General features: G+C 35.9%; 1 protein-coding gene and 1 non-coding gene across 2 annotated transcripts; one reads left to right on the forward strand and one right to left on the reverse strand.

Moving 5' to 3' along the window:
* Window positions 1-1,088: 1,088 nt before the first annotated feature.
* LOC149015551 (putative serine/threonine-protein kinase PBL21) lies at window positions 1,089-10,989 on the reverse strand. The gene is made up of 5 exons (XM_089156899.1): window positions 10,494-10,989; window positions 10,174-10,358; window positions 9,775-9,964; window positions 3,632-4,023; window positions 1,089-2,259 (listed from the first exon to the last, which is right to left on the reverse strand). The coding sequence occupies exons 1-5, from the start codon at window positions 10,585-10,587 to the stop codon at window positions 1,960-1,962; spliced, it is 1,161 nt and encodes a 386-aa protein (XP_089013025.1). The 5' UTR covers window positions 10,588-10,989; the 3' UTR covers window positions 1,089-1,959.
* Window positions 10,990-19,372: 8,383 nt separating this feature from the next.
* On the forward strand, window positions 19,373-19,473 carry LOC149015552 (U6 spliceosomal RNA). The gene has a single exon (XR_016173835.1). It is a non-coding gene; the product is annotated as a U6 spliceosomal RNA (small nuclear RNA).
* Window positions 19,474-27,328: the final 7,855 nt, after the last annotated feature.

A 27,328-nucleotide genomic window follows, 5' to 3' on the forward strand; every position in this document is an offset into this window, starting at 1 on the left:
CCATTGGACTAGGGAGGCACCCACTTCATGAATGATGAGGCGGGGGGAGAGAAGGCAACAGCCGCAGCCCACCGAGGGCCCGACACAGAAATGGGCAGCAAGCCAACATACGATGGTTCATTCCCCAACAGGCCAATGTTGCAGCGGGTGGGACCGACAATGGACCTCACCCAAACCGATCACATACTAACGTATTCATGAATGAGGAATACGTGGTTCATACACCAACACGGTGTGCTATATCCATGAACGAAAAATACATGGTTCATACACTAATATAGGTGTGCTATGTGCATGAATGAAAAAAATTCACTATGTAGGAAGAAGATTATAATAGAGATCTTTCAACCAATTGCCGAAGTGCCGTTACAAAGTTCTCACCTGAAAACTCTTTAAATGAAAATCACAAATCTCCGAATGACTTCGAAAAAGAACTTTTTTTTGTTGAACACAGACTTCATAGGAGAACATAAGGTACATATTCGTAGAATTCAATAGGCCATCAGGTTGGGTTGCACTGCATTGTGGGGTAGATAACCCACGCCCCCATCAGAAAATAAGATTAATGATGGTCAAACCTGCTGCTTCCATCAAATCTCACAAATTATGTCATTTAGGTCATCCACCAAAATATATCGTTAGTAATTTCAATAGGTACAAGAATTCAGTCACACATAATTACAACATGCATGTAGCTGCATGTCACCATGATGCTTGATGGAGACACTACCATCTAATAGAATTTCCAATAAACCATGGCCTATATGTTAACTCTGTCAGAGCTTTATGAGCCCATTGCCCTCCCCTTTGTTCTTGCTGTGGAATTCAGCAAGAATCTGAAATGCATCTCTGCTTTAGATAACTCATGGTGTGATCATATCTAGAAGTGTGGTCCTTTGGTTCTTATATACACAACTGATTTGTGCATCTAACCCTTTTGATCTTTGCTTAGAAGCTTTGTCACGGTTCTAAGCATGATCAAACATCTAAGAATCGGAAGCATGCCCCCGGATGAAAAAAAGAACAAAAAAAAAAAAAAAAAAAAAAAAATCTAAGAATCAGTCTTTCTCTATGCTCATTGTTACTTGTAAATACATTTGGGAGGCACGAAATGAGATCTTGTTTGAACAACATATCAACCCTTTGGAGATCATTGCAACTGCTAAGTCCTGTTTATCTTGTCTCCAATTCAAGATTCGGCTTATATTCACAACATCACCAATATTAGATGGCCTATAACTGATGCTACTTATTTATGGCTTGCAGGAATATTTCATGGGCCTGTTTGCATTCTCTCACATCAGGAAAGCTATGGTAACATTGAAAGAATCATCAGGAGCTCAAAATGTATGTTGAGAGTTATATTAGACATCAGATGGAATTCATGGTATGGTAAGACAAGATTTTTTGAAACTCATATGAATTCAGGTAGTGTAACAAATACAAGCCACATCATACTCAATACATGATAAAACTAGAAAAATGTTTACTTTAGTGGTGTATTAATCACCATTTTACTTGTCTAACTTATCTAATTGTACAATCACCTTAATTTTTTCTAGCAATCTTGTATGATACTTGTTATTGATTTTCTCTCACTAAGTTCCTTTAAAACTAACCCTAAAATTTTCCTGTCAGTACTATGAAAAGAAAACAATGAACCCTCATAAACAACTTTTTACAGTTTATTCCCCATTTGCTTTGCTTTCAGTCTTCCTGTCTCTTCTCCCCATCCCACAAAGGAAAAAACAAAAAGGACCTCTCCTGCAATGTTATACAATTTACAACGCATTTGTGCAACCAGGTAGAACAGAAACTCTTCTTACCCTATAGTCTCCTGCAAACAACACCAAGGCTACATTCTCTGTTTCTTCTATTTGTAGGGAAACTCCTGCTGCAACCAACAAGAGCTAAAATGCCTAATATAAGTTATTTGTTTAACTTTCTAGTCCACAAACTTTAAACAGACGTACGAGATTTTGGCTCCCGAGAAATCTTGCTCCTATCTCCTTCTGAAGGTGATGACAGTGATGGACTGCATTGCCGACTGCTGTATGTTTCTGGTTTGTAAGGTTGAGAGGCCAAGTATTCCAAAGCAACAACCACATCCCCCATTAGAGGGCGAAAATTTGGCTGTTCTTGAAGACACATCACAGTTATGGCAACTGCATGGTGCAAACAGCGTACAGGGTAACGGCCTTCCAGCAGAGGATCAACCAACTGAACAAATTTCCTCCTGTCTTTGAAGTAAGGACGACACTGAAGTGGAAACAAATAGATAGCTAGTTAGTACAAAAATAGAGTGTCAAATCAGATTTAACAACAGTACTAAACTTTCTGTTATTTTTCATCAGATTTTCCTTAGTTTCTTGCACTTGCCAACTATTATTTACTTCATGAAGTGTTGATTGACAGGGTCCTGGAAAATTATGGACGAGATTTCAGGTTGAATCACTGACGAGTTTGTTTACTAGAATAAAATGGGGTGGAGAAAAAGAGGTGTGAAAAATGTGCCGTCTCCAATGAAATTCCAAAATCTCACTTTGTTTGGTTCACCAAGGTGGGAAATGTGTAGACAAGCTTCCTTAAATTAAGGAACCTAGGAACCTGACTGCTGATGTGTCACTTCACTTTTTCCATCCCATGCTTAAGTCAAGTCCCACCATCTTGGGAGGGACTTTGTGGAAATTCCTGCAGTTCTCCCTCCTTCCTTTCTTGTTCCCCCACCACACTATTAGTGGGTCCCACCTTTATATCTTTCCTATCCCTTTTTCTCTAGTAAACAAATGGTCCCTAGGGAAATAGGAACATTCTGATTATAACTTACTAGCCAAAAGATCAACAATGAAAAATGATTGTCTAGTTGAGTCTTGTCTAGATTTCTGTATCCTGATCAAGTTTTTAAATGGGAAGTGGAAACTTACCTAACTGAAGCTTATCATACAAAATAAAGTCACAAAATAAAGGTTGAATTCCCAGAAGGGCAAGTCATTTTATTCAGAAACTGAAAAACATATCCACCGGTACAAATCAATATATTTCTAATTATATAGGATTTCCACAAATATTCAAAGATATGGAGGGCAAGCATCGAAAGACATTGATTCATGCAAAATGTAAAAGATATGTGCAAGATATAGAGAATGAATTTGACATGATCATTCCAGGTTTGATCGTCCCCCTACTTCATGAATATTGTCAGATTTCTTTAGGGATCTCTCTTGATTCCTCTCTCGCTCTCTTTGGTAAAACCTCAGAGATCGCTCAGAGCATACAAATAAATGCTCACTTGAAAATGTTATGTCTAAGTGCCAGATAAATTATAATAATTTGCTTAGCACCATATGGACCATGCTGTGTCAAAGTGAGGGAATCAACTTGTGGACTAGCTCTAAAATATTTTCATTTCAGGGAGAAAGTGTTAACCTCACCAATCAGATTATGGTCTTTAACAAACCAGAAACTACATACTTTATGCATTAAAGTATGAACACTTGCATCATCATGCTTGGGAGTTCTGGCTTCCATGTATTCACTCCAAAAAGAGAAAAAAGAACAGTTCAAGGATCAAATATAATCTAGGCCTGATAATAGATTCATGAGAAATGTCATAGTCAGATAATACACTCACCCAAGAAACAAGATTCTGCTCTCCATGTGCCTTAGTAAGGTCAACTGCCTTTCTTCCTGTGATCAATTCAAGCATTACTACACCAAAGCCATATACATCAGACTTGAGTGTCAGCTTACCACTCATTGCATATTCTGGGGCACAGTAGCCATATGTCCCCATCACCCTTGTTGAAACGTGAGTGTTCTCACCAACAGGACCAAGTTTAGCAAGTCCAAAATCTGAGAGTTTGGGGTGAAATTCATTGTCCAGTAGTATATTTGCAGATTTCAAATCACGGTAGATAACTGGTGGGTTTGCCTTGGAGTGTAGATACTCAAGGCCCCGAGCAGCACCAACAGCAATTTTCATCCGTGTATTCCATTCTAAAGGCTCCATGTCAGGTTTCAGGTCTGTCAGAAAGCAGAAACAGGTACCTGATGAAAACCTATGATATAGCTTCAACTTTTACAAGCCGCACAATTGCATGTTAGAAGACAAATACTTCTCCGATAAAAGTGTGACACTCTAACACAATCCACAATTTGTTTCTCCAATGCAGTTCTATCAGCATTCAACACATCATTTAATATTCTAACTACCACTGTTTACAAAACAAATCAGGAAATGTGGAGCATTATATTGGGTGTTCTTTTTCATCTTTGTCCAGCTCGCCAACTTGGGAACTTTCCATGTTGATGGAGCCTATGGTCACAGTTAGTCATCATCCAGTGGAACTAAATTAGAAAAAGTATCCTTTGTAATATTTGTCTGATCAATGTTGAAACCATTGTTATTGGTCTTCATAGAGGACTAGTACATGAATCAAGCAGATGATATAGTCCTGAAGTAAAACCAGTAGAAGTCTGGAAGCCTACAATATTTGGCCACAGGGAAGCTCATAAAGAATAAAACTAAATTAGTTGCTAATTTTTATGAAACATAATATCCTTGGGACCACAGGAAAGTTAAGGGAACAGTATATCTAAGCCACAACATTGATATCCATTGATAATCCATAGCCTCTCCATTGTAGATAGTTGCATTTTTAGCACTCTGCAAAACGTAAAGTGAAATCGACGACAAGAATTAAAGCTTTCCATCCATTGAGACCGGGGGGGGGGGGGGTTTCTTCACTTGGAAACAGCAACAAAAGTTCCAACCTAACCCCAATTATGATCTCTATTACTCTCTCTTTGTAGGTAGATTTTATTTTTAATCAACAGATTGAACCCATATGTAGGATGCAGCATAGCATGCACATATGTTATAAATGAACAGCCCAATGGCCATAACAAAAGATCTGATGATGCAATCCAAAAAACCAGATAATAGATCTCATATGAAAGCAGGCCAAACGATTATATATGCAACCAAATCTAGATAAGAAAAAGAAAGAAAAACAAAGCGCAATTGTGTTAAATTGATATCAGATAGAAGGGAAGGGGAGTAAAAGAGAAAAGACTGATTTGCTTAGGAGGAAGAAGAGAGGAGCTAAGAGATAACAATTATAGATTACCAATCACATATGCACAGCTCAACACCAACAAAGCTCTTTAAAAAAAAAAAGAAGGGAAAATCATAATTTATTCAATTCATCTCCAATTGATGGTGGTTCTATTCCTTATGTAAAGACCTAATACTTTTCATTGGTGCATAAAAGGACACCTAATCACTCTAATAATCTATGATGATAATTCATCCTTATCCCAACTAAATGGGTCTGGTACATGGATCCTTGCATTGACAAAATACTAGTAATATTAGTAAAAAAAAGAATATCACAACGGCATCAACCCTATCCCTCTAGATGGGGTCAACTACATGGACTCTAGCCCTCTAATCAGCTCCATTCGAGATCATACTTAGAGCAAGATCCAAACCCTAGCTCTAGGTCTTCCAGTAATACAACAACCAAGTCAGTCCCCCAAACCAGATTAGCCCAACGACCTCCATGGAACATTGCTACTCAACCCTAGACAACTTTCTAGTAGCTCATTTTGAATCGCAAATATTCCAAAATCAGATCTAATACGGTCATTCCTTATTTTATCCTTCCTATTTTTCCACACAATCATCTAAACATTCTCATATCCACTACACTTATCTTATCTATATGATGCTTCTAGGTGCTCAGCATTTTGCACCATACATCATTGCTAGATGTATACAGTCCTTGCAAAATTTCCTCTAAGCTTAAATGGAATCCATCAATCAGACAGCACCAAAGGTGCTTTGGTGCTGCACCTCTCCACTTCAACCATCTTACTTTAATTCTCTTTGAAACATCATCCTCTATTACTCTACATCACCTTTGCTTAACTAATGATTGATCCAAGATACTTCAAATAATCACTTTTTGGGATTTTTCTCTTACCAATTTTATCCCCCTCATTTTTTATCTTTTAGTTGCTGAAGTTGCACACTTTATATCCTATCTTCATTCTACTGATCTTAAAACCATTTATTTTCCAAAGTTTGCCTCCATATCTCCAGTTTGGTTTTCATTCTTGCCCGTGTCTCATCCACTAATATGATCAGCAACAAGCATATACCAAGGAACCTCATTTTCGACGTCCATGACAATAATTTACTACCTTGACCCCCTCTCTGACTTCCTACACTAGTCACACCACCATCATACATATCTTTAGTCATGTTTCCATGTTTATTTGAATGATTCTCTTCCCAAAAACAAACCAAATTAGATCTCTGCCTAACCTCTTTTGCAGCCCTATTCACAAGCTTGCATACGAGTTTCCATAGAAGATTAATGTCTAAGTGAACTGCATCATGTAACAACAACAGTTAATGTAGAGGCAGGAAAAAAATGTGATACATGATATTGTCGGTTATATTTGGTAAGGCTATGACTACAATATTGGCACGTCTATAAGAGATTTAAGGTGGAAGGGTGCGAGTCCAGATATATCTACTTTATGGCAGGTAATGGGACTCAAGAGAAGTTCTGCTCTCCACTACTTGGTTGCCTAGTTTGAGCCCAATCTGACTCAGCCAAACACCAAAACAAAGACGGTGTCCAGTACCCATTCTAGTTCACAAGAAACCAAAATGGTGATGAAACCAGACTTTTTGGACAGTCCTGGACTACTGAAAATAAAAGGGAAAACCAAAATACAATAAAAGGTTGACCATACAGTTGAATCAGAGCCCCAAAACAAAGACGGTGTCCTGTACCCATTCTAGTTCACAAGTCTGGCAACCATTTTAACCAATAGATTAGAGTTTGATATCTATTTTCTAGTACTCATATGCTCTATAAAATTGAAAGATACAGCAGAAACATTGTACAAATGGAAAAGTGAAGAGTCTCTTTGCGCATGTGGTCTTTGTATCTCTCTCTCTCTCTCTCGTATTGGAAGTTGCAACCTTATTTTTCTCCACACTCCTATCAGCTAGCACTACCCACCTTATCTTCTCAAAGGACCCCTCCCATAGGGTTTATGATAAAGTATGACCAACCCATGAAATGCAGGAGTCCCTCTTTAAATCAAAATGCACCATTTGATACAATCCCCATACATTCAATTTTTGCACAAATATTTGAAACGATTCATGTATTTACTAATTATCAATTGATCATCAATCAACTGAAGTGAAGACTAAAACTAAGAAAACAGAAGAAAAGATTTCCAGACAACAGAAAAAAGACCATTTCAAAACATTCAATTAGTAGGACCTATGTACAGATACACCTCAGCTTCAGAAACTCCTATATAAACAGGATCATAGATAAGCACTAAAGGGCACTAAAGGAGAAAACTTAATGAAAAATGACATGAAGAGGCCAATTAAGCTCCTAAAATTCAAACGACAGGCATAGAGCCACAATTAACCACAGCCTGCAGCACCTGGTTTCTTATAAGATCCACTTCCCTGTTACTTAGATGTGACATTTCAGTAGTGGCTTGTCTGTGCTGATTTTTTCATTTCTTAAAGCACCACATAATGCATCACAACAATTGTCAGGACGCAGTAGGTCTTAAAAGTTCAGTGAGGAAAAGAGTATAAATGACGGTAGAAATGCAGAGTTAGAAATAAGGCTCCTATCTGAAGGTTTGATGTCCCCATTGGTTCTAACCAAAACCACTATCATGTAAGTACTATAGCAATAAACGATGCATTAACTCCAAGATGTGCTGTGTGGTCCAATGATATCAACAGCAGACATGAATATTACTTATCTACTGGGCACCGTTTTCTATGAATAGTGAATATCAGACCCTTTTGTCGAGATCGGTACATTCAATAGTCTGGATACAAAAATGTGACGGTATTAAGTCATTATGGAATCCACCAGAAATGGTACACTCAAGCCTTTGACCCACCTTGAAGACATGCGGCTACCATGACGTAGGATCTGGAATCCAGCTTTTAGGTATTGTCCAGAAAAATATATTCCATATACTGTAGGTAATGGAAAGAAAAAAACAGAAACATGCTTCAGTGAGAAAAAAATGGTTCAAAATCTCAGTTAAGTCACTAGTTTGACTGAGACATCTTGGTTTCCCAATATTTTTCCAAGACACTGCACTAGTGTATAAACCGGGTAACTAACTTTGATGCTTTTTTGGAAATTTCAATGATTTCAACCAGCCTAATTTTCATAGTTTCGACCAGTTTGACCAACCTATGACACATCAAGTTTTGTCCACGAAAGACTAGGTTCCAACCTCCACCTGGGAAACCTCAGTTCCCTGGCTAGTCAAAACAGGCCTGACACTGAGTTAAACCATAGAAAAAAGTGCATCAGCACTTGTGAAAAGAAGAGGAAACTAGATCATGGTAGTCCATCCAGTGTGTTTTGTTATTTCTACTAAATAGTGATCAACTTCATAGAACTTTTTCCGAGCAGGGGCTTCTAATCAAAAGGGAATGGCTAAGTGATGGAAAGGGCCTATGTTTGAACGTGAGTGAATTCTTCATATACAACAACAAGCCTTGTACCAACTAAATGGGGTCAGCTACATGTTCTTGCCTTCCAATCCTCTTTATCTGATGCCATACTAGATACAAGGCCTAATCCATGCATATCCTTTCTCACCACTTTGTAAACATAGATACTATTATAGGGGATCCAGTTAGGATGAACTTTGTTCATATTCATCTGGAGCTCTTATATCCCTTCCAAGGAGTCATTCTCATTTTGGACTGCTTACACTCACTTTGCCCAAAATTGCATTGCTGAATATGTGTTTTCAATGTACAGGAAATTCAGAATCCAATAACAATATATGTCTCAATTTTTCACATTAAAAAAAATGCTGCTCAATTGTACACTTCGTGTGTGGTGGTCTACTTGTTTCCAAGAGTTGGAATGTCTTAGATGATTCATCTGCTTCAGATTCATAGTGAATGCATGGATAGTTAATGGCTTTAAAAGGAGAGAGTGAACAGGTAGAACATTTTCTTCATTGCCATTTGTTGGACAGCTTAGAGGAGATATGCAACAGGATTTTAAGAATGAGGTCGAGCCACCTTTTTGACAGCATCTTCAACCTATTGTCCTTTATTATCCTACAGGTCACAGTAAAAGCATTGAGCTTCTTTTCACCTTTGTTGTTGAAGAGAGCTTCTTTTTTTTTTTTTTTTGGGGGGGGGGGGGGGGGGGGGGGGGGGTTAAGCACTGACTCTTACCTTGCTTAATAAGAAGTAATGATATACTTGAAGAGAACAGGGAATTTTCTGCTCTATTAAAAGTCTCTACATTTGATTTACCAAAGAGATCTTATGACAGTTGGGTCAAGTTTAGCATTTCAAATGAGTTGCAATCAGATCTCAACTTCAAACCACTTTTTTGTATGGCAGGGATTGAAGGGAAGCTGGATATCCTCCCCCACCCCTCAAAAAAAAAAAAAAAAAAAAAAAAACACACACACTACAAACCGGTAACTGAAATAAAAAAGCATCAGAGGGAAAATAAATGAAGAGAATCTTAAACGGGATACTTCACACAGAATTTCAATACTTTTAGAGTTGAATCTGGTACTCTGTAAGCTCATGTTTATGTACAATTGCAGCAAAGGAAACAAGAACTCTTAATAGATATGAGAATGAAGATTGCCCAACAAATATATCAGTTGCAAATCCAGGAACTTCTAGAATGAACGAACTATTAAACCTGGAAATAAGTTTCTTCTTACCAAACAGATGATCCTCTAAACTTCCCATCGGCATGTACTCGTAAACCAAGAGCCTTTGGTCCCCATCAGCACAATAACCAATCAAATTGACAAGATTAGTATGGTGTAGAAGGCTCAGCATAAGAACCTCCACAACAAATTCCTGGTTCCCCTGAAGCCCATTTTGATCAAGTCTTTTAACTGCAACAATCTGCTCATCACATGCAACATTTAAAATAAGATACTCATACTGTAAACAGAGTTCCAAAATGCCAATGTCCAATTCAACCAGAGTCATTTCTTATGCTTCTAGGATCAATAAATCAAACCCAAAATGGGGTTTTTATGTAAAACTTTAAATTATAGGGCATGAACCATTCAAGGATAGTTATTTTTCAGTAAAGAAGTCGTTTAACTTGCCTGGCCTGTGTCCAGCCGTCCTTTATAAACCCTTCCAAAGCCCCCTTCTCCTATCAAATTAGTAGCCTTGAAGTTTTGTGTCACAATTGCGAGTTCATGAAATGTAAAACTACGAGCTGCAGTTGAATTGTAGGAGACGGAATTGTTGCCTTCACCACTCGGGATGTCCCTTCCCCTCTTATCTTCTGCATATACAACCACAATTTTAACAGGAAAATGTAAGCATTGTAAGTAAAAAGCTCAGAGAAATACCCAAAAGCAAATTCTTAGAAATAAATGCAGTAGCTAGCGAGAGAGAGAGGGAGAGAGAAGGGAAGAACCAATAGGATATCGAGAGCTTGATCGAAGCCCGTTACTGTCTTCAATTTTGTTGATGTCCTTTCTACTAGGTCTAAAACAAGAAAAGCACCTCATCTGTTTAAACAGAGAAATGCGAAGAGGAGAAGAGACTGAAAAAATGGAAAGCTAAACGCCCATCAAGAGCAACAGTTGTGATAAACCCAGAAGCAGAAGCATTGAAGAAGGCGATAACAAGAGCTTAGATCTCCAGTTCTTAACTGGAACCAGAGATCTAAAAAGCAAAGCCCACTGAAACTAATCAAAAATAACCAGACAATGAGACAATGAGACAACGAAGAAAAGAAGAACTAAAAGAAGAGTAAATCACAACTAAATGGCGTCAAAACCGTGTCTTGCGGTTTCTTCTGGATTTAGATTTGGAGTTCTCGCATGCATGGTTCCATGCTACATTGACGCCACATTCTTCGGCAATTTCTCTCTCTCTCTCAATCTATATGTTTTTGGATTTGGATCTCCATTTTCTCTCTCTAGAAATCTAATCTTTCTACGCTGTGGGCCTCTTTCCGTAATTAACATTAATGATTGTTGCAGGGTCGCTCTCCACCTGTGCACTATTTTCTCTCTCCACCTTCGTTTTTTCTCTTTCACCATTTAAACATTTCGGTTGGTCATTTCAAATTACCCTTTTACCCCTCATATTTGTCTTTATCTCCTCGAGACTTATCTCGAAAACTTAATTCCGGTTCCGCCGTTAGTCCCATATTTAGTAAATTAGTATTAATTAGCACACCTTACTAAGCCAATGCAAATCCGAATCATGACAACGTTAACACGGATATCCGATATTTTGACCGAGAAAAACACGGATGTCCGATACGATATGGAGTCCCCATGTCCAATAGTTTCGGATGAAGTTGTCCTTATCGGACCTTAAATGGTGATTTTTTTTTGACAATATTGCATTTTTTAATTAAATTTTAAAATAAAAAAATGTGAAAATCGCAAAATTTCATGAGAAAGAGAAAACACACATGCTCACACATCATAGATCTGTTGAATCATTAAAAAAGTTAGGTAGAAAATTCATGAGTATTTATTGGATTTGATACGAATTTATTGCTAATTCTTTAATTTTTTTTTTTTTTTTTCCTTTCTGGTATGTGAAAGGTTAACATACCAAAATTGAAAGACTAAGAAATTTGCTTGAGAGGATTTCCTTCAGTTGGGGAGAAGGATCCAAAGAATACTAAAGATCACATTAACATCAAAGGTATCTTTGATGTCCAATCGACGATAACATTTACGCCTATAGACATGATCAATCTAAATATCCGATCAATGAAAAGGTACGTTACTGTTTTTGGGAAATTTGATTCTAGCTCCTCACTAGACCAAACCCGTTCTCTACAATAAGCAACAACCCCACCCTTGCCGCATTAATTTCAATGTCTAAAGCTGAACATTTGTCAATAAATTTCGTAAAAGTGCCTCTAAACCCATTTGCATGGTCATGAAAACCCTTCCAATTTGAGTAAGGTAGGTTTGTTCATTTACGATCGCAATTACATTTGAATTTGAGCACCTCATTCAAGGAAGGAATCCACTTCATTGTTACCTAAACCAACAAAGGCCCAAGCCAATGCATTATTCTTCTGTTTTAACACCCACCCCTACTACAACTATAAAACAAAAATGGAATCGTCTCCTCTTCTTTCATATAAAGGTATGGTTAAAGGTAAATTCAAATCGAGATTAAACCGTTCACACTAGAATGTGAAAACTATAATATATATGGTTCAAACTTTGGCTTGAATAGTGATTTACTTTAGCAAAAAATTGATTGAATTTTATCTTAAATTAAATCAATAAAAATTAATGAAAGATTTTGGAATAGCTTGTAAGGAGATAGCTCTAGCGCTTTACTAGGATGAATTACATGTGAACCATTTAATAGAAAATGGAAGTTGAAGATGATAAATTATTGGGTAAAAATCACTTAGACCTCTCTTAATTGGATAATATCACTCACCTCCCCTCTTATCTAGTAAATATATCAAATACCTCCTTTCTGTTAACTTTCTTGGTTAAATTTAACTTTTACCATTAAATATTTTCTTAAAACCCTAAACTATCCTTGGGTGAAAATATTTTTTTAGTTTATTCTTAAATTACCTTAATCACCCTAACATTAAAATACTAAGTTACCTTCAATTAAAATAATTGTTAAAAACCAAAATACGATGGTTAAAATCCAAATTATCTTTAATTATTAAAACCAAATCCCTTTCTCCTTTTTCTTATTTTTTAATTTTTAATGTTTAAATTAAATAATCGAAGTTAATTATGGGTGTTTTGGGTATTAAAATAACATCAATTGAGGGTGTTTGGGGCCAATATGTCTCAATTTGATATCAAGTAGTACATGTTTTTTTTTTTGTTGTTTGATAAAATTAAAAAAAAAAAGTACGTAGGGGTTTTAATAATTAAAGATATTTTGGGTTTTAATTATGGTATTTTGATTTATAATAATTATTTTAATTGAGGGTAACTTAGTATTTTAATTGTTAGGGTGACTACGGTAATTTAGTGTTTAAACTAAAAAAATGTTTTTAGCCAATGGTAGTTTGTGTTTAAGAAAAATATTTAACGGTAAAAATTAAATTCAATCGAGAAAGTTAACAAAGGGGGGAGGTGTTTGATATATTTGCAAGATGAAAGGAGATGTAAGTGACATTATCCAACAAATAGGGGGGTTTAAGTGCTATTTGTTCATCTAAGAGAGGAGGTAAGTGATATTTATCCTAGATTATTCATATATATGAATAGAATTGAGATTCTTTTCATTCCACCAAGATGAAAAGCATGTATGCCACACAGGTCTTTCAATGATTTTTTAAAAATAACATAATAATAATTTATTTTTAACTTTTTTTGAAAGCCAACATTTTACCCCCTTTAATTAAGAAAATTTGAAAAAAAAATTCAAATATAATATTTTAAATATCTTTATATGTATAAATGTTATTTAGGAAAGAACTAATGAGTGACTATCCGATATAAATTATATTTCTAGTCCCTCTTGTTCATACTAGAGAACGACTATTTTTACTTTAAAGGTGTACAATGACAGTGGATCTATATCACCTAAGGGTGATAGGGTAGTTGGGGTATTTTTTTATGAACTAGACCAAATGTATTTGCACATGGCGAACATGCCTCATGCCTTTTATAATGGTGACTTAGAGAGTTTCAACCTTGGACAAGACATTGCTTCATTTTTAAGATAATCAAGTTAGGATAAACATATGATCCAGCTTGTTTTATACAATGATAGGTTGTTATTAAATTTTTGTAATTTTGGAAGTACTATGAGTATGTAGTTCACCTAAGTCATTTTTTTGGCCCTAGGTAGCCTATAGTCTATTATAATATAGATAGGAGGAAAAGAAAACCATGAGCTTTTGCAGAGAGCAAAATAATCACACTATTAGTTACTTTGAACTATATATATATAGCTTATGGATTCTATAGACCAATTACACAACAACAACACATGGAGATAGTACAAATTATACTGTTAAGGTATTGTTATATCTAAACTATCTATGAATTCTATGGACCAATTACAAAGCAACAACACATGAAAACAGTACCAAAACAACACCTCAAATAGCTTAGAACATATGTATAAAACTCTGATGGAGGAATATGGTACAACAAAGGTGAAAACATCCTTGGCAATACAAAAAAAATGTATATGGAGCTCAAGATTATCACAAAGGAAGCAGCCTCTTGGAAAAGTTGTTTAGAAATCATATAGGAAGATTACTTTTCTACTTTGCTGAACCTTGTGGTAAGAAAGGCATTATCAGCTTGGAAGGTTGCTTGGAGGCCAATAATGTTGTAGATTCATTAAGAAAGGCGAATAATGTTGCAGGTTCATTAAGAGAGACCAATAATGTTGCAGATTCATTAAAAAGAACTAATAATGTTGGAGATTCATTAGCGGCGTATGCTCTGAGACAAGAAATCTTTAATTTTAGTAACCCCCAACCCCTCTTTTTTTCTTAATTGGTTGATTTACATAGACAATTCTTAATGTTCCATCTCCCGTGGCTTTAATTTCTAATGAATTTACTTCTTTACCGAAAAAATGTACTTAGACCCAATATGTCAAAAACCTTAAAACTTATGGAACAAGTTAAGTCAAGTCTTTTAATCCATTCTATACTAGGTTGGTCTAATGTAGTGTTCATACACCAAAATACTCCCATTAGGCATATAATGTAGAACTATGCTTCCGTAGTAACTTAAGCTCCAATAGTAGATAGCCATGTCCAAATGATTACACTCTTACTCCTCTCTTTTTTTCCGATAGGAGGTGGTTGTCTGTTGGGAGGAGCGGGTGATAGGCAGTCGTTTCTTGGCAGCTTCACTCTACTCCAAAGTCTAGAAATATACCCCTTTTTTGTTAATACCTCCTTTTTATTAAAATCACTAATTTAGATGAAATGACAAATATACCATTAGTCAATTTGTAAATTTAAGGGAGAGTGATTGGCAATTTAGTTTTTTTTTTTTTTTGGGAGGAATAATCATGCTTTTTATCAATTAATCTTGGGTTTGAAATTTTTTATTTTAATTATATATAAAAATTAGTTTAAGAATGTAGTCGATGTGTAAACTAGTGACAGAGCATGTGTACCTTTAAGGTGTGAAGTGTGCAGAGTCTGGATCAGCGACCCCCACGGGTTTGCACAAAGTGCTCCCCAACGTTTCCTAACCACAAAGATCAGTGGGGCCTACGGTAAAAAACACTTTTTAGAAAAAATAAAAAATAAAACTTTTTTCCACCAGTGGGACCCACTGGTTTTTGTGGTCAGGAAGCTGTCGGTGAGCACAGAGTGCTCTCCCGACGGGGAGATGATCCGGATTCAAGTGTGCAATTGGGGTGGTTGAGGAGATGATGACTCATCATTATTGAGAGAGAGAGAGAGAGAGAGAGAGTTGTGGACCAGGTTTCATTGAATGCAATGCTCACATTGGATTCTCCTTTCTTTCATGATAGTCGTTGACCATGTTTTCTGGTTGATATGCTAATTGCCACCCCAGCCCATTATTGCCCTACAACTACCACTACACAATTTTAGAATTAATCTTAATCCATGTGTTATCCATCCAACGGTCATTGACAAACATGGGGAAGGTAATGCCGAAGACGGAGAGGATCCTAATTCTATCCACCGTAGTTTTTGAGTTAATCGGCATCTAGATGGATTAGACAAATTTTCATGTATGAGAAATGACGACTATATTAGATACATAATCGCATGAATGATTCATTGGTTTTTTTCTATTTAAAGCTGGAAGTATGTATCTTGAATGATGATTATGCAATTTTGCGTCTGATGAGGCTGCCATGCATAACATTCAATTGAATAATAATGCATTTACCGCAGCGTCTAACTTCTCTTCAGTAGTCCATCCAAAAGCTAACATAATTTGAATGCAATACCATCTCATTATCTAAGAAAATGTATCCGAACCCTTTTTGGCACTAGATAGTTTTTTATTTTTTTTTAAATTTTTGGTGGGACTAGATGGATATTGAAGACTATGAATAATTGGACACTTGAGAAAATCATGGTTGGTGTTTTTGGTTGAATGCTTATTGTTGCACACTAGACCTTCTCCGTTATGTAACTGATTGGTTCAAATTTTAGATCGGTCTCGACCATGATTAAATCCGTTCTCTACCGGAGTCCATGACCCGACCATAGTTAAACTCGATTTGATGTTATTTTATCCTCATCAACTACCTACCATACCCTCAAACCCATTTTGACTTTAAAGGAAAAGGAAAGAAAAAGAAGAAAGAAAGAAGAGAGGAAGGTGAATCGTAACTATTACTGATGTATTTTTCTTGTTCATTTTATGAGAAGATTCAGCAAAAAATCAAATATTATTTTTTATTTTGAAACCGACGATGTTAAGCATAAGAAAACAAATTTTTAGTTTTAATTTAATAAAATGAACCTTTTAGCAGGAATTAAAAAAGTATAAGAGAACATTTGTAATGTGATAAATTTGAAGGATAGAAACATGATAATCTGTAAAGTCCCAAGGATGTAGATGTGATTTGGGCTTTATTTGATTCTCTTGCCTTACCATATTCTATGAAAATTAAGACTAGTAATTTAGACTTTGTGGCTGGGGCTTCCACCGAACGCAATGGCATGGCAAGATTGGCAAGATTGGTAGATGAGCACTGATCAGCAGTGGTCAGTGAGTGAGGTCTCAAAGTCTCAGATGCCAACCAAACAAAGTGGACTTTTGTGTACTTTGATGGGAACTGTGCCGTTCAGTCAGGAAACCTTTTTTAACAATCTTATGGTTTAAGTGTTTAACAAAACAAAAAAGTCAAAGTTTCCAAACTGAGTGAGTTGATCACAGGTGGAACAGTGGAAGCAATTCACAGAACAACATGAGCCAAAACGCGTTTTCTTACTTCTTAATGTGCATGTAGTTTAGGCTATGGTGTATCGTCCATTTCGAGGCGCCATGGAGTGCTGCATCGTTCCCTTGGCAGGTCTTGTGATTGTTCACGGACCGGTCTGAAATGTCAAACAACCAAAATGTGGGGATTTTTTTTGCAGCAATGAGGGATTGGGTTTGATGAGGTTGAACGCCCTCATAGGTATATTCAAGGTACAAAAAGTTGCCAACAAAAGGGGTTTCGCTAGCTGGCAAAACCAACAAAACCCCTAAATGTTGGCGATATTTTCCTAACATTTCAGACGTATTTCGGTAAAGATAGTTCAAAGTGTCAAACTTGGTTTAAAATGACAAGAAAGGAGATCGAATCCTTTGCTTTGCTTCTCTGCCCATTCCTCTTTCATCCCAAGCCTTCAACTTTCTCTTGCAAGCCCTAACCTTCTCCGCCGTCTCACTACGAGATGCCTAGATTAGAACTTTAAAGCTTCTTAGTTCATAAAGATTTAATGTGAAGAGCTTTGTTGTTGGTTGGTTCTTAAATTTTGCTTTTTGATTAGCTGGTTTATTCTCTTACTATTTTGATCAATCATTAATTTGGAAATAAGAAAATATTAGTTTTAGGGTTTTAAGATGTGTAGCAATTAGTAGTTGTCGTTGTTTTTATCAAAACTAATCGCATGAACTCCAAAGGCATCTTTGCATCCCCACCAAACTTCTACGAAAATCTATGCAAGCTACAAATTGTTTATGTTGTTCACACCACTGATTTGGCAAAGAAATCCAACGTTGCTTCGGTCGACATCAAGATCTGAGTTATCTTTTGCTGTCGATGCTGAGTTGGTTGTTCAAGACAAAGAAACAAAAATAGAATCACCTAGGAATATATAGATGAGAAAAGAAGAAGAATAAATTGCAGAGGTAGATAAATCTATGGAGGAATCAAATGATTTAGCAATTTTCGTAGGTTTGGCAATTTTTAGCGATTTTTTGTTCGGCGATATTTGGTTAATCTCGTTTTTGGAGGGTCCTTCGGTTCGGTGATTGTCGAACTAGGCAAATTTCTCCAAGTTTCGATTGAAATTCGCCAAAACTTCCTACCATGGGTATATTTCAGGTTTCAAAGTTGGAAAACAATAAAGTTCAAGTTGAAGAAGGATGTCAATTCATACGGTATATCATTTACCAAAATTAAAATCATGTAATTGGTATCAATATGACGTAATTATATCGTTTGATGAATGATACGATAATAGTATGAATAAAATGATACAAGTGAACTACATTGCATGATTGTTGTACCAATAATAGAATCATTTTGTACCGAATAAATATCATTCTATAATGATATGAGATACTTATATTCGTTATGATAATGCTATGAGATAAATTTATTTGGTATCATACTAAAACAATACCGGCTAAATACCAAACTCAACTCAACTTCGAACTGATGGCCCAACTGCATTCATGCCTTCTTACCAGGAAACCCCAAGTCAGTCGAGGGGTGAAACCCCATGTCCATGAGATAACATGATGACTAGGCTCGAAAAGGACAACAACTTGGGGATACCTAGAGCCATTATAAGAAGAGACCAATATTCTAGCATTATATCTACCCTGGATGAGATGAATGCATTATACACTTTATAGAAATTGAATATCAGGCCTAGACCTATGCCAACTGAAATCCAATGTGTCAAACTAAAAGAAGATCAAGACCATCATGGAAAATCCAATGGACATCCTATCTCAGGTTACTCTATATAAAGCCTCTATTTACCTAAGTCAAAGGTAACTGAAATCAACTTACAACAACTAGTGTACACTCATTATTTTTCCTTTTGGCTTGACAACTCTTTAGTTATGAGCCCTCAACATTGACTCCTTGGGGGTTGCATTGTACTCATTATCAGACTTTAACATCGGAGGTAGCTAGCTACCCAATCATCAAAAGATCAATTTTTAGTTTAAATGTTCCTATATTTTTAGCATTATTTTTAGTTTAAATATTCCTATATATTTAGAGCTAACACACACACACTGACACAATGCGATTAAAGATCGATTCAGCTGGCTATGTCTTGAGTTTGATCTGACACGGCTGAGTTCGACTTTTGCTTGATTGTCTAACTGTATAAATACGACATGAAATTTAAGTGAGTATATACATCCACAGGGGCAATGATTGTAAATATTTCACTTCTGCACAATTTAATTTTCTTTCAACCAACCAAAGCCTAAAGTGTGAGATCAAAAATTCTTTTTCCTTCTCTTGGGTTAAAAGCCCATTATTAAGCCCAACACGGCCCATAAAGTGTCGATCTCAGTATGGACGAGGGGATAGTCCCATATCACTAATCTAATTAGCAATTAACGCTTAATAGCATGCTAAACATATTCTAGTGTCTCTTTGGAGACATCCAATAAAATTGGAACGATACAGAGAAGATTAGCATGGCCCCTGCGCAAGGATGACACACAAATCGAGAAATGGTCCAAATTTTTTTTCCTATTTTTTTGCCTAAAACCCCACATCTAGGGTTCTTTATTGCTCGTTTTCAGGTAAATTCAGAGCTTTCATTCTTTTTTTATTATTTGGAAATAGATCAAATCTATTATTTTCTTGTTTGTTGATTTGGTCTCCTTTGAATTTGCATCTCTATAACTTGTCGCCCAAATTCATGTCTAGGGTTCTTGGTTGCTCATTTTCAGGTAATTTCTGAGCTTTGACGAGATATAATAATTTATATTATAAGTATAGGTAGATTAGTTCTAAAATTAATGTTACAGCAAAGTTTTAGACTTGACTCTCTTAACCCTAGCCAAACCTAACCCTACTCTATTCCCAACCCTAAAACTTGCTATCCAGCCTAATTTCCCCAACCATAGCTTAAATACAAGCCCTATATTGCTGCTGATTCACTTAAAGAGGATTCAGAGGGTGAACCGAGACGTATGGTTTACATCAATCAATTAAACCCTAGATTCTGGATTGCATCGACAATTCTCATAATTCTCCAAATTTAGTGCTGAACCTTTCAAGTTAGAACTGTGATCAAGCTGGAGATACCTAACTAGGAAGCCAAAAACAGAGAACCATCGACCAAGCACTGGCTTTGTTTGCTTAGGAACAATTACCAACTTTGATTCCTTATTATTGATCTTGCTGTATTTGGCAAAGACAGTTTTCAGCCTTTGAAGTCCATTTCTCTTCTCCATTTCTCTTCTACCTTGCAAAGAAATGTGACAATGGGTTTTGCAATTGAAAAAAAAAAAAAAAAACTGCCAAGTTCTATATTCACATGATTGGGCTAAGCTTGTTAAGGGTCTGTTTGGTTATTTGAGTCTGAAGATTTAAAAAATCTAGAGATTTCAAATTTATGGAATCGTGGTTCATAAAATAAACTGTTTGGTTAGCTTGAATCTTTAAAATTAAATAAATAGATTCATCCTTAAAAACCATCTATGGAGTTATGGTTCAAATATTTAGCACTTTAGTAGGTGTGAAATCTCTGGATTTCACCTCATACCCATAATCTACAGATTCACGTTTTTAATGTAAAAAGGTAAATCCCTAGATTTCATGGATCTAGGGATTCACACAATCAAACGGGTATAAATTTCTCATTTGTGAATCCAAAGATTTGAAATCTCTAGATTCATGTAACCAAACTGGCCCTAAAGGATTTAGGTGAATTTTAATCTCATTTTCTTAGGATATGTGGAATCAAGACTCCATATTCTAGGTGCTCTACTAATTTGAGGCTATGCTTGGTGATCAACACTTTTTTTATATATTAGTTGTTGCCAGTAGTACATCTGTTTCATATTATGATCCATCCTGTCTACTAGTGTTTTTTCTGTTTGTGGCTTGTTTTACATGTTAATTGTTTTTTGGGCTCTTGCTTTCTTACACTCAGTTGTGTTAGGGACATCAATTGGATTACTAAAATTCGTAAGTGCTTTTATGTATCAATCCATGTAGCAATTGCAATTTACTGTAAAGGGTGTCCTTTTCTTTCTGTCTTAGGTATGTTTTCCTTATCTAGGTTCTTTGTTATCAAAGTCATTGTAAAACAATAAATTCAATAGCTCCACAATGGTTTAGGAGAGCGAGCAGTTATTCAATTGTCATTAAGATTTTCTTATATTAACCTGTATTTGGTAACTTATAATGACGATTCGGTTAGGCGTTGCTGCGAGGCGAAGACGTTTTGGTTCGAATCACGGGATTAATTGGTGGGGGGGGGAAAATAGTGCAACTTTGTGGGCGAGAGGGAAAGAAACAACCTCGCTCAGCGTGTGCAGGTCTAGATGACGAAATGGAGATCTTTGAAAGTAAGCTAAGAGTGATTGCTTTTGAAGCATGTACAAAAATTGACCAACTCTTGGTGGAGAGAGATAAGAGTGAGATAAACAATCAAATTTAGATCATTGGCTCTTTTGATAGGTAAGAAATTTTCCTATCTTATAAGAGTTTTTAGTCTATCGTATTGGCAATTTTCACTTATAGTAAGTTCAATTTATGTCATAGTGCAGGAATGCCTGAAGATTAAAACAATTCCAATATAGCCCAAGATTCTTATTCTTGCTATGTTGTTGGGGGAGAAGATGAAGGATTCTACCAAATTTGTTGTCTTTCCCTAATACATTTGATTTTTAGTCAAGGGAATGCTACTATGGCTAAGTCATGAATTTAAGGTCAATGAAAAGGTTTAATTGTTACTGTTGGGGGTAAGATCAGCTTCCTCAAACGGTTCAGGTTCTTCTCGGACCTAGTTCTCCTTAGCCTCCTGGAATCAAAACAAAGGTGAGAGTGGGCCTCCTCTTGGGACAGGAAACCACCTCCAATGATTAAGTCAGTCCTTAAAGAAGAAGCTGAGAATCAATGTTCGAAGAATAAATGCAGAGGATTCATGGAGAGAATATTATTCATGTAGTTATGAAGGAGTAATGGTTGGAGAGCTTGTTTTTACCTAGGAGTGCCTCCGCTATTTATAACGAACCTGTGACCCTTCCTCGCCTGTGATGGCCAGCTGATTCCTCATGGAGGGGCTCGACGGTGGAGATGGCTTCTGTGCCATGGTGACGTTGCCTTCTGGCAGCCGCAGTTCCTAGGGCAGCTGTGAGTACCTCTTGCGGATCAGAGAGTCAACTCAAGGATTGGTATGATGTGACATCGCTCCTTGGTTAAGGACAAAAAGTGGCGTCGTGGTACCCATGGCAGTCCTAGAGCGAATATGGAGCATCCAAGCTGTCTCTTGTCATTGCAAGGGCCCCGAGGCATTTATTGCTGAAATTAATGCTTGGGAGGCAACGCCACGAGGAGATATTCCGAATCCCCTAAAGACCGCTGGCTTTACTGAAAAGCCCTTGGGTAGCTGGGCTTGTCATCAAATTATGCCTACACCGCTTGCCGTTATCCAAGAAGTCTCTCGTTCCAGCTGGCGAGCACTATTTGTCTGGGCCTTGGAATCGCTGGTTCGGTCTAGCAGGAACCATCCTGGTCCAGTGGTTCTCTTCGGGTCATCCACAACAGTTACTTATAAGTTCTAGACTCTAGTTGATGGGTCTTTAGCACAAATTGGTAGGGCACTTGAAACGTGTTTCAAGGTGATGGTGGTTCAAATTCACAAAGATATTTTCTATGAAATTATTCACAAAATAGTTAATGACATTGTTTTCATTTAAAGGTGTTCATGAAAATGGAATTTTCAAATGCCATTTTATTTTATAGGCATCGTTCAAAATGGTGGGCCTCAACCACCATTTCAGGAGAGCACCAGGAAAAAACTCTCAATAAAGATTGTTACCAAATAGTGCCCATATGTTAAAAGGAACTAAATCATGGGAAAACATCCTCTGTTGTGCACAACAGTACACTTTTATACTAAATCATAGGCTGGGAAAACAAAGAAATTATAAGGGTTTTTTTTGAACTTTTCAAATTTGAAATCAAGCTTTAAATCTTAGCCTATGATTTGGTATAAAAGTGCACTGCTGTGTATAGTTGAAAACTGTGCATAACAGAGGATTTTTCCCCCTAAATCATGGGTTGTTAACGAGCTTTTCTGAGTCCCTTATCACTTGAGTTATTATACTAGGAGGGTTGACGGATCGGATGGTGGTAATATCATGTTCGCATTTTGTTATATTTGACAAAAAATATCCTATTGAGACATATTCAGCCAGATACAGATTTAGTTCACATTGAATGCAATTTTTCGACTACCACTAGACATCGTTACCATTTTATTGGTGAGAGTTATGATTGAAAATTAAGAATATAGTGATTTATCTTCTAATTTTCCTTTGAATCCTTTCTTTTTTATTTTTTATTTTTGGGGGTGGGGGGGCTTTGTATTCATTTTCATAGGGAATGTAGAAAAGATATTCACATACCTTAAAGGTTTTTTTATAAGAAAAAGAACCCAAGATAACAATCGATTAAAACAAGTATTAGGATATTTAAATCCTACTAGTAATCCGAAAGATGCAGACACATTTCTGAACAAAAAAGAACTCATTCATATGCACGAAGTTTCAAACTTAAAAGCCCAACTGGGGCCCATATCTCACCAACAGAGGATATACGGCCCATAACTACATATCCCAAAGTGGATGGCGTAATAGATAGTCCCACATTTGTTAAACTAATAGGTGATTCTGCACTTTATAAAAAAAAGCATTATACATCCGATATATTGGTCGTCTTCGAGAGTTAGCATGGCCCCGATAAAGATGACCCACAAATCGAGAAATGGTCCAAATTTTTTTCTTATTTTTTCACCCGAATTCCCCCATCTAGGGTTCTTCATTGCTCGTTTTTAGTAATATCCAAAGCTTTGATTTAGTTTTGAATCCATATAGATTGCAAATGAGTCTTGAGTTTTCATTTTTGTTTGACCTATCTATTAAAAAGTATGGATCTTACCACTCAACCAATCTTGCATTGACATTCGTGTTTGAATTTTATTAGTCTTTTCAAGTTTGTTGATTTGCCTTCCATTGAATTGGCATTTATCAGGTAAATTTAGAGTCGATTCATTTTCATGTATGAGAATAAATTATAAATGTATCTTACCTATTAGAATTATTATTGAAAGTTTCATATTGACATTTTTTTTTTTGGTAGAAAATATTTATATCCTTTACAATTTGAGGTAGTTAAGTTTCATATTCATGTGAATCAATATTTACAATTGCTAAATTATCATATATTTTAAGAGGAAATTTCTCCCAACAGCATCATTAAGAAGGAACCTTTGCAACCTATTATATCGTATATGGTAATTAAGGGTATAAATGGATAACTGAAATTCGTTCATGAATTCGCATCCGCATCCGCATCCTTTTAGCGGTATTTGAATCCATTTGATTACTAATAGGATGCGGATATAGTCTATTCCTTTCTTACCGATTATTATCCATCCAATAAAATTATCCGATTAAGTTACTTGTTTGGATATATTTTCTTGATTTTATAATTTTTTACTTGAGATATGTGATTATTTTTATAAAATTTCTATTAAAATAACTACCAAAATTGCTAAATTTTTAAATTTCAAATCTAACCACAAAAATAAAATGGTAAAGATGTCAATAGATAGTCTGAAAACCTATATTCAATCTCTATACATTACCATTTAGAAAAATCTACTTAAGAAAATAAATATTTGATTATCATACGAATTCGATTGAATCCATCGAATATTGATTTTATATTATCCGAATCCGTCCAAATATAATAGGATGAGGATATGATATTACCATGATCCGATCGGAATCCGACCCGTATACACCCCTAATGGGAATAAATTACAAATGCATCTCAAACTATTTAGGAGTTTTATATTGACATCCTTTATGCATGTTGCAATTTGAGGCAGTTACGCTCCATATTCATGTGAATCACAATTTACTTGCTAAATCATCATATATTTCGAGAGGAAATTCTCCCAAAATCATCGTTAAAAAAAACCTCTCCAACTCTTGGCTATCAGAACCTTGAAATAGACTGGAAACACCAAATTGAAGGCAATAAAACCCTGCAAAGAAGTCCTCCTATGTTAGGAACCAAGTTTGAAGAGGGCCGTTAATTTGTGTTTGTCACAAATCATGCCTCCATGGAATAATTATTTAATTTGCTTGGATTGGGTAGGCTTGGCAACTATTTACGGTAAGACCTTTTGTATCCCTTAATCACCATATTTAGAACCGGGTCTAGAAATGAATTATTTTTTTTGTTAAAACAAGTCATAACATAGGTTAATTCTACTTAAAATCCAACCTTATAATCTGAGCCGTTTATTAAGAATAGCCACGTGTTAAATCGTGGTGCTGCACTGCTATGCAAAACAAAGGATTTTTTAATGGAAAAAAAATATGTGGGCTCCATGTGGAGTGGGGTGAAGGAGAAAAAAAATAAAATGAAGGAATTTTGTGGAAAAATGTTAATTGTGGATCCCACATTAATTTTTCTACAATTTTTCATAAAATTCAATATATTTTGTGGGATATTGGAAATACTTAGGGTGGGAAAATAGGATTGCCACCTCACCAGACAAGTTTTCTTAAATAGGTAGCTTGTCTCTAATTTTGTCTCTAATTTTTCCACCTCAAGCAATCAAGTTATGTACACTTTTAGGATTTAAAGAAAATGTAAGAAAATTTTGAATTTTTCAAGATTTTTCCCACCCCACCTTTATTCCAGCAAACAAATGTAGTTTTAAAGAGGATTTAGAGGGTGAACCTAATCGTATGGCTTACATCAATCAATTAAACTCTAGATTCTAGTTCATTTCAATGGTTCTCATAATTCTCCAAATTCAGTGTTGAACCTTAGAAGTTAGAACTATGATCAAGTTGGAGACAACTAACTAGGAAGCCAAAAACAGAGAACCATCGACCAATCACACGGGCTTTGTTTGCTTAGTAACAATTATCAATTTTGATTCCTTATTTTTTTTTTTTTGGATATGAGGTTCATCCGGGCCAGCTTACGCGCACACCACGATTACATCCTCAATGGAGCTTCTTTGGATATGAGGTTCATTCCTTATTACTTGATCTTGCTGAATTTTGCAAGGACAGTTTTCCAGCTTTGAAGTCCATTTCTCTTCCAATCCCTTGCAAAGAAATGCAGGTTTTGCAATTGAAAAAAAAAAATGCCAAGTTCTATATTCAAATGATTGGGCTAAGTCATGAATTTAAGGTCAATGAAAAGGTTTAATTGTTACTTACAAGTTCTAAACTCTACTTGATGGGTCTTTAGCTCAAATTGGTATAGTACTTGGAACGTGTTTCAAGGTGATGGTGGTTCGAATTCACCAAATCTTTTCTATTCAATTGTTCACAAAATAATTAATTATGTTTTTTTTTCTTTCTTGGTAATTCAATTAATTATGGTTATAATCCCCACAAAAGTCCAGCTTTTTTCAGCATATTCCAACATTTAGACCATAGACTTTGCTAGAATGCCAAGAAGAGGGAACCTTAAAAAAGTTTTGAAATTTGACTAGGGAGACGAAAAAGTTTGATCCTGCTCATTTAATGCGCAGGATCATAAAGCCAAAATTTCAGCCATAAGATCCAAAATTTCAGTCGAGATTTTGATCCCACTGCCCAAAGTGCATGGCTTGATGGTTCTGCGTAATAAATGCGCAGGACCCAAACAAGGTCACTAGGGAAATAGACACATAAAAGCAATTATTGGAAAATCTCAGCGCCTCCCCAAGTAGAAAACTATTTATTTCCTTTAATGACCATACAAGTGGTAATGACATTGTTGTCATTTAAAGGTATTCATGAAAATGGAATTCAAATGGTGCCATTTTATTTTATAGGCATTGTCCAAAATTGTGCCTCAGCCACCATTTCAGGAGAGTACCATGAAAGAACACTCAATAAAGATTGTTACCAAATAGTGCCCATACGTTAAAAGAACTAAATCATGGGTTGTTTAAGAGCCTTTCTGAGTCCCTCATCACTTGAGTTATTGATGGGTTGGATAGTGGTAATATCATGTTTGTATCCCGTTATACTCGATGGAAAATATCCTATTGAGACATATTCAGTCAGATTTAGAAATTGAATGTAAGTTTTTGACTACCACAAGACATCGTTACCATTTTATTGGTGAGAGTTATGATTGAAAATTAAGAACATAGTGATTTGTCTTCTAATTTTCCTTTGAATCCTTTCCTTTTTTTTTTTTTTTTTTTTTGGGGGTGGGGTGGGACTTTGTATTCATTAATCCGAAAGATGCAGACACATTTCTGAACCAGAAAGAACTCATTCATATGCATGAAGTTTCAAACTTAAAATCCTAATTGGGGCCCATATCTCACCAACAGAGAAT

This window comes from Hakea prostrata, chromosome 5 (assembly GCF_041222555.1).
Source record: "Hakea prostrata isolate BN-2017 chromosome 5, UWA_Hpros_2, whole genome shotgun sequence".
Lineage (NCBI taxonomy): Eukaryota > Viridiplantae > Streptophyta > Magnoliopsida > Proteales > Proteaceae > Hakea > Hakea prostrata.

Coding starts and splice junctions, on each gene's coding strand:
- LOC149015551 (XM_089156899.1), bottom strand. CDS start 10,587: ATGAGGTGCTTTTCTTGTTTTAGACCTAGTAGAAAGGACATCAACAAA. Junction 10,359..10,493: donor AAGCTCTCGATATCCTATTG/GTTCTTCCCTTC, acceptor TTGTATATGCAG/AAGATAAGAGGGGAAGGGAC. Junction 4,024..9,774: donor TTTAGAGGATCATCTGTTTG/GTAAGAAGAAAC, acceptor GCTTTCTGACAG/ACCTGAAACCTGACATGGAG.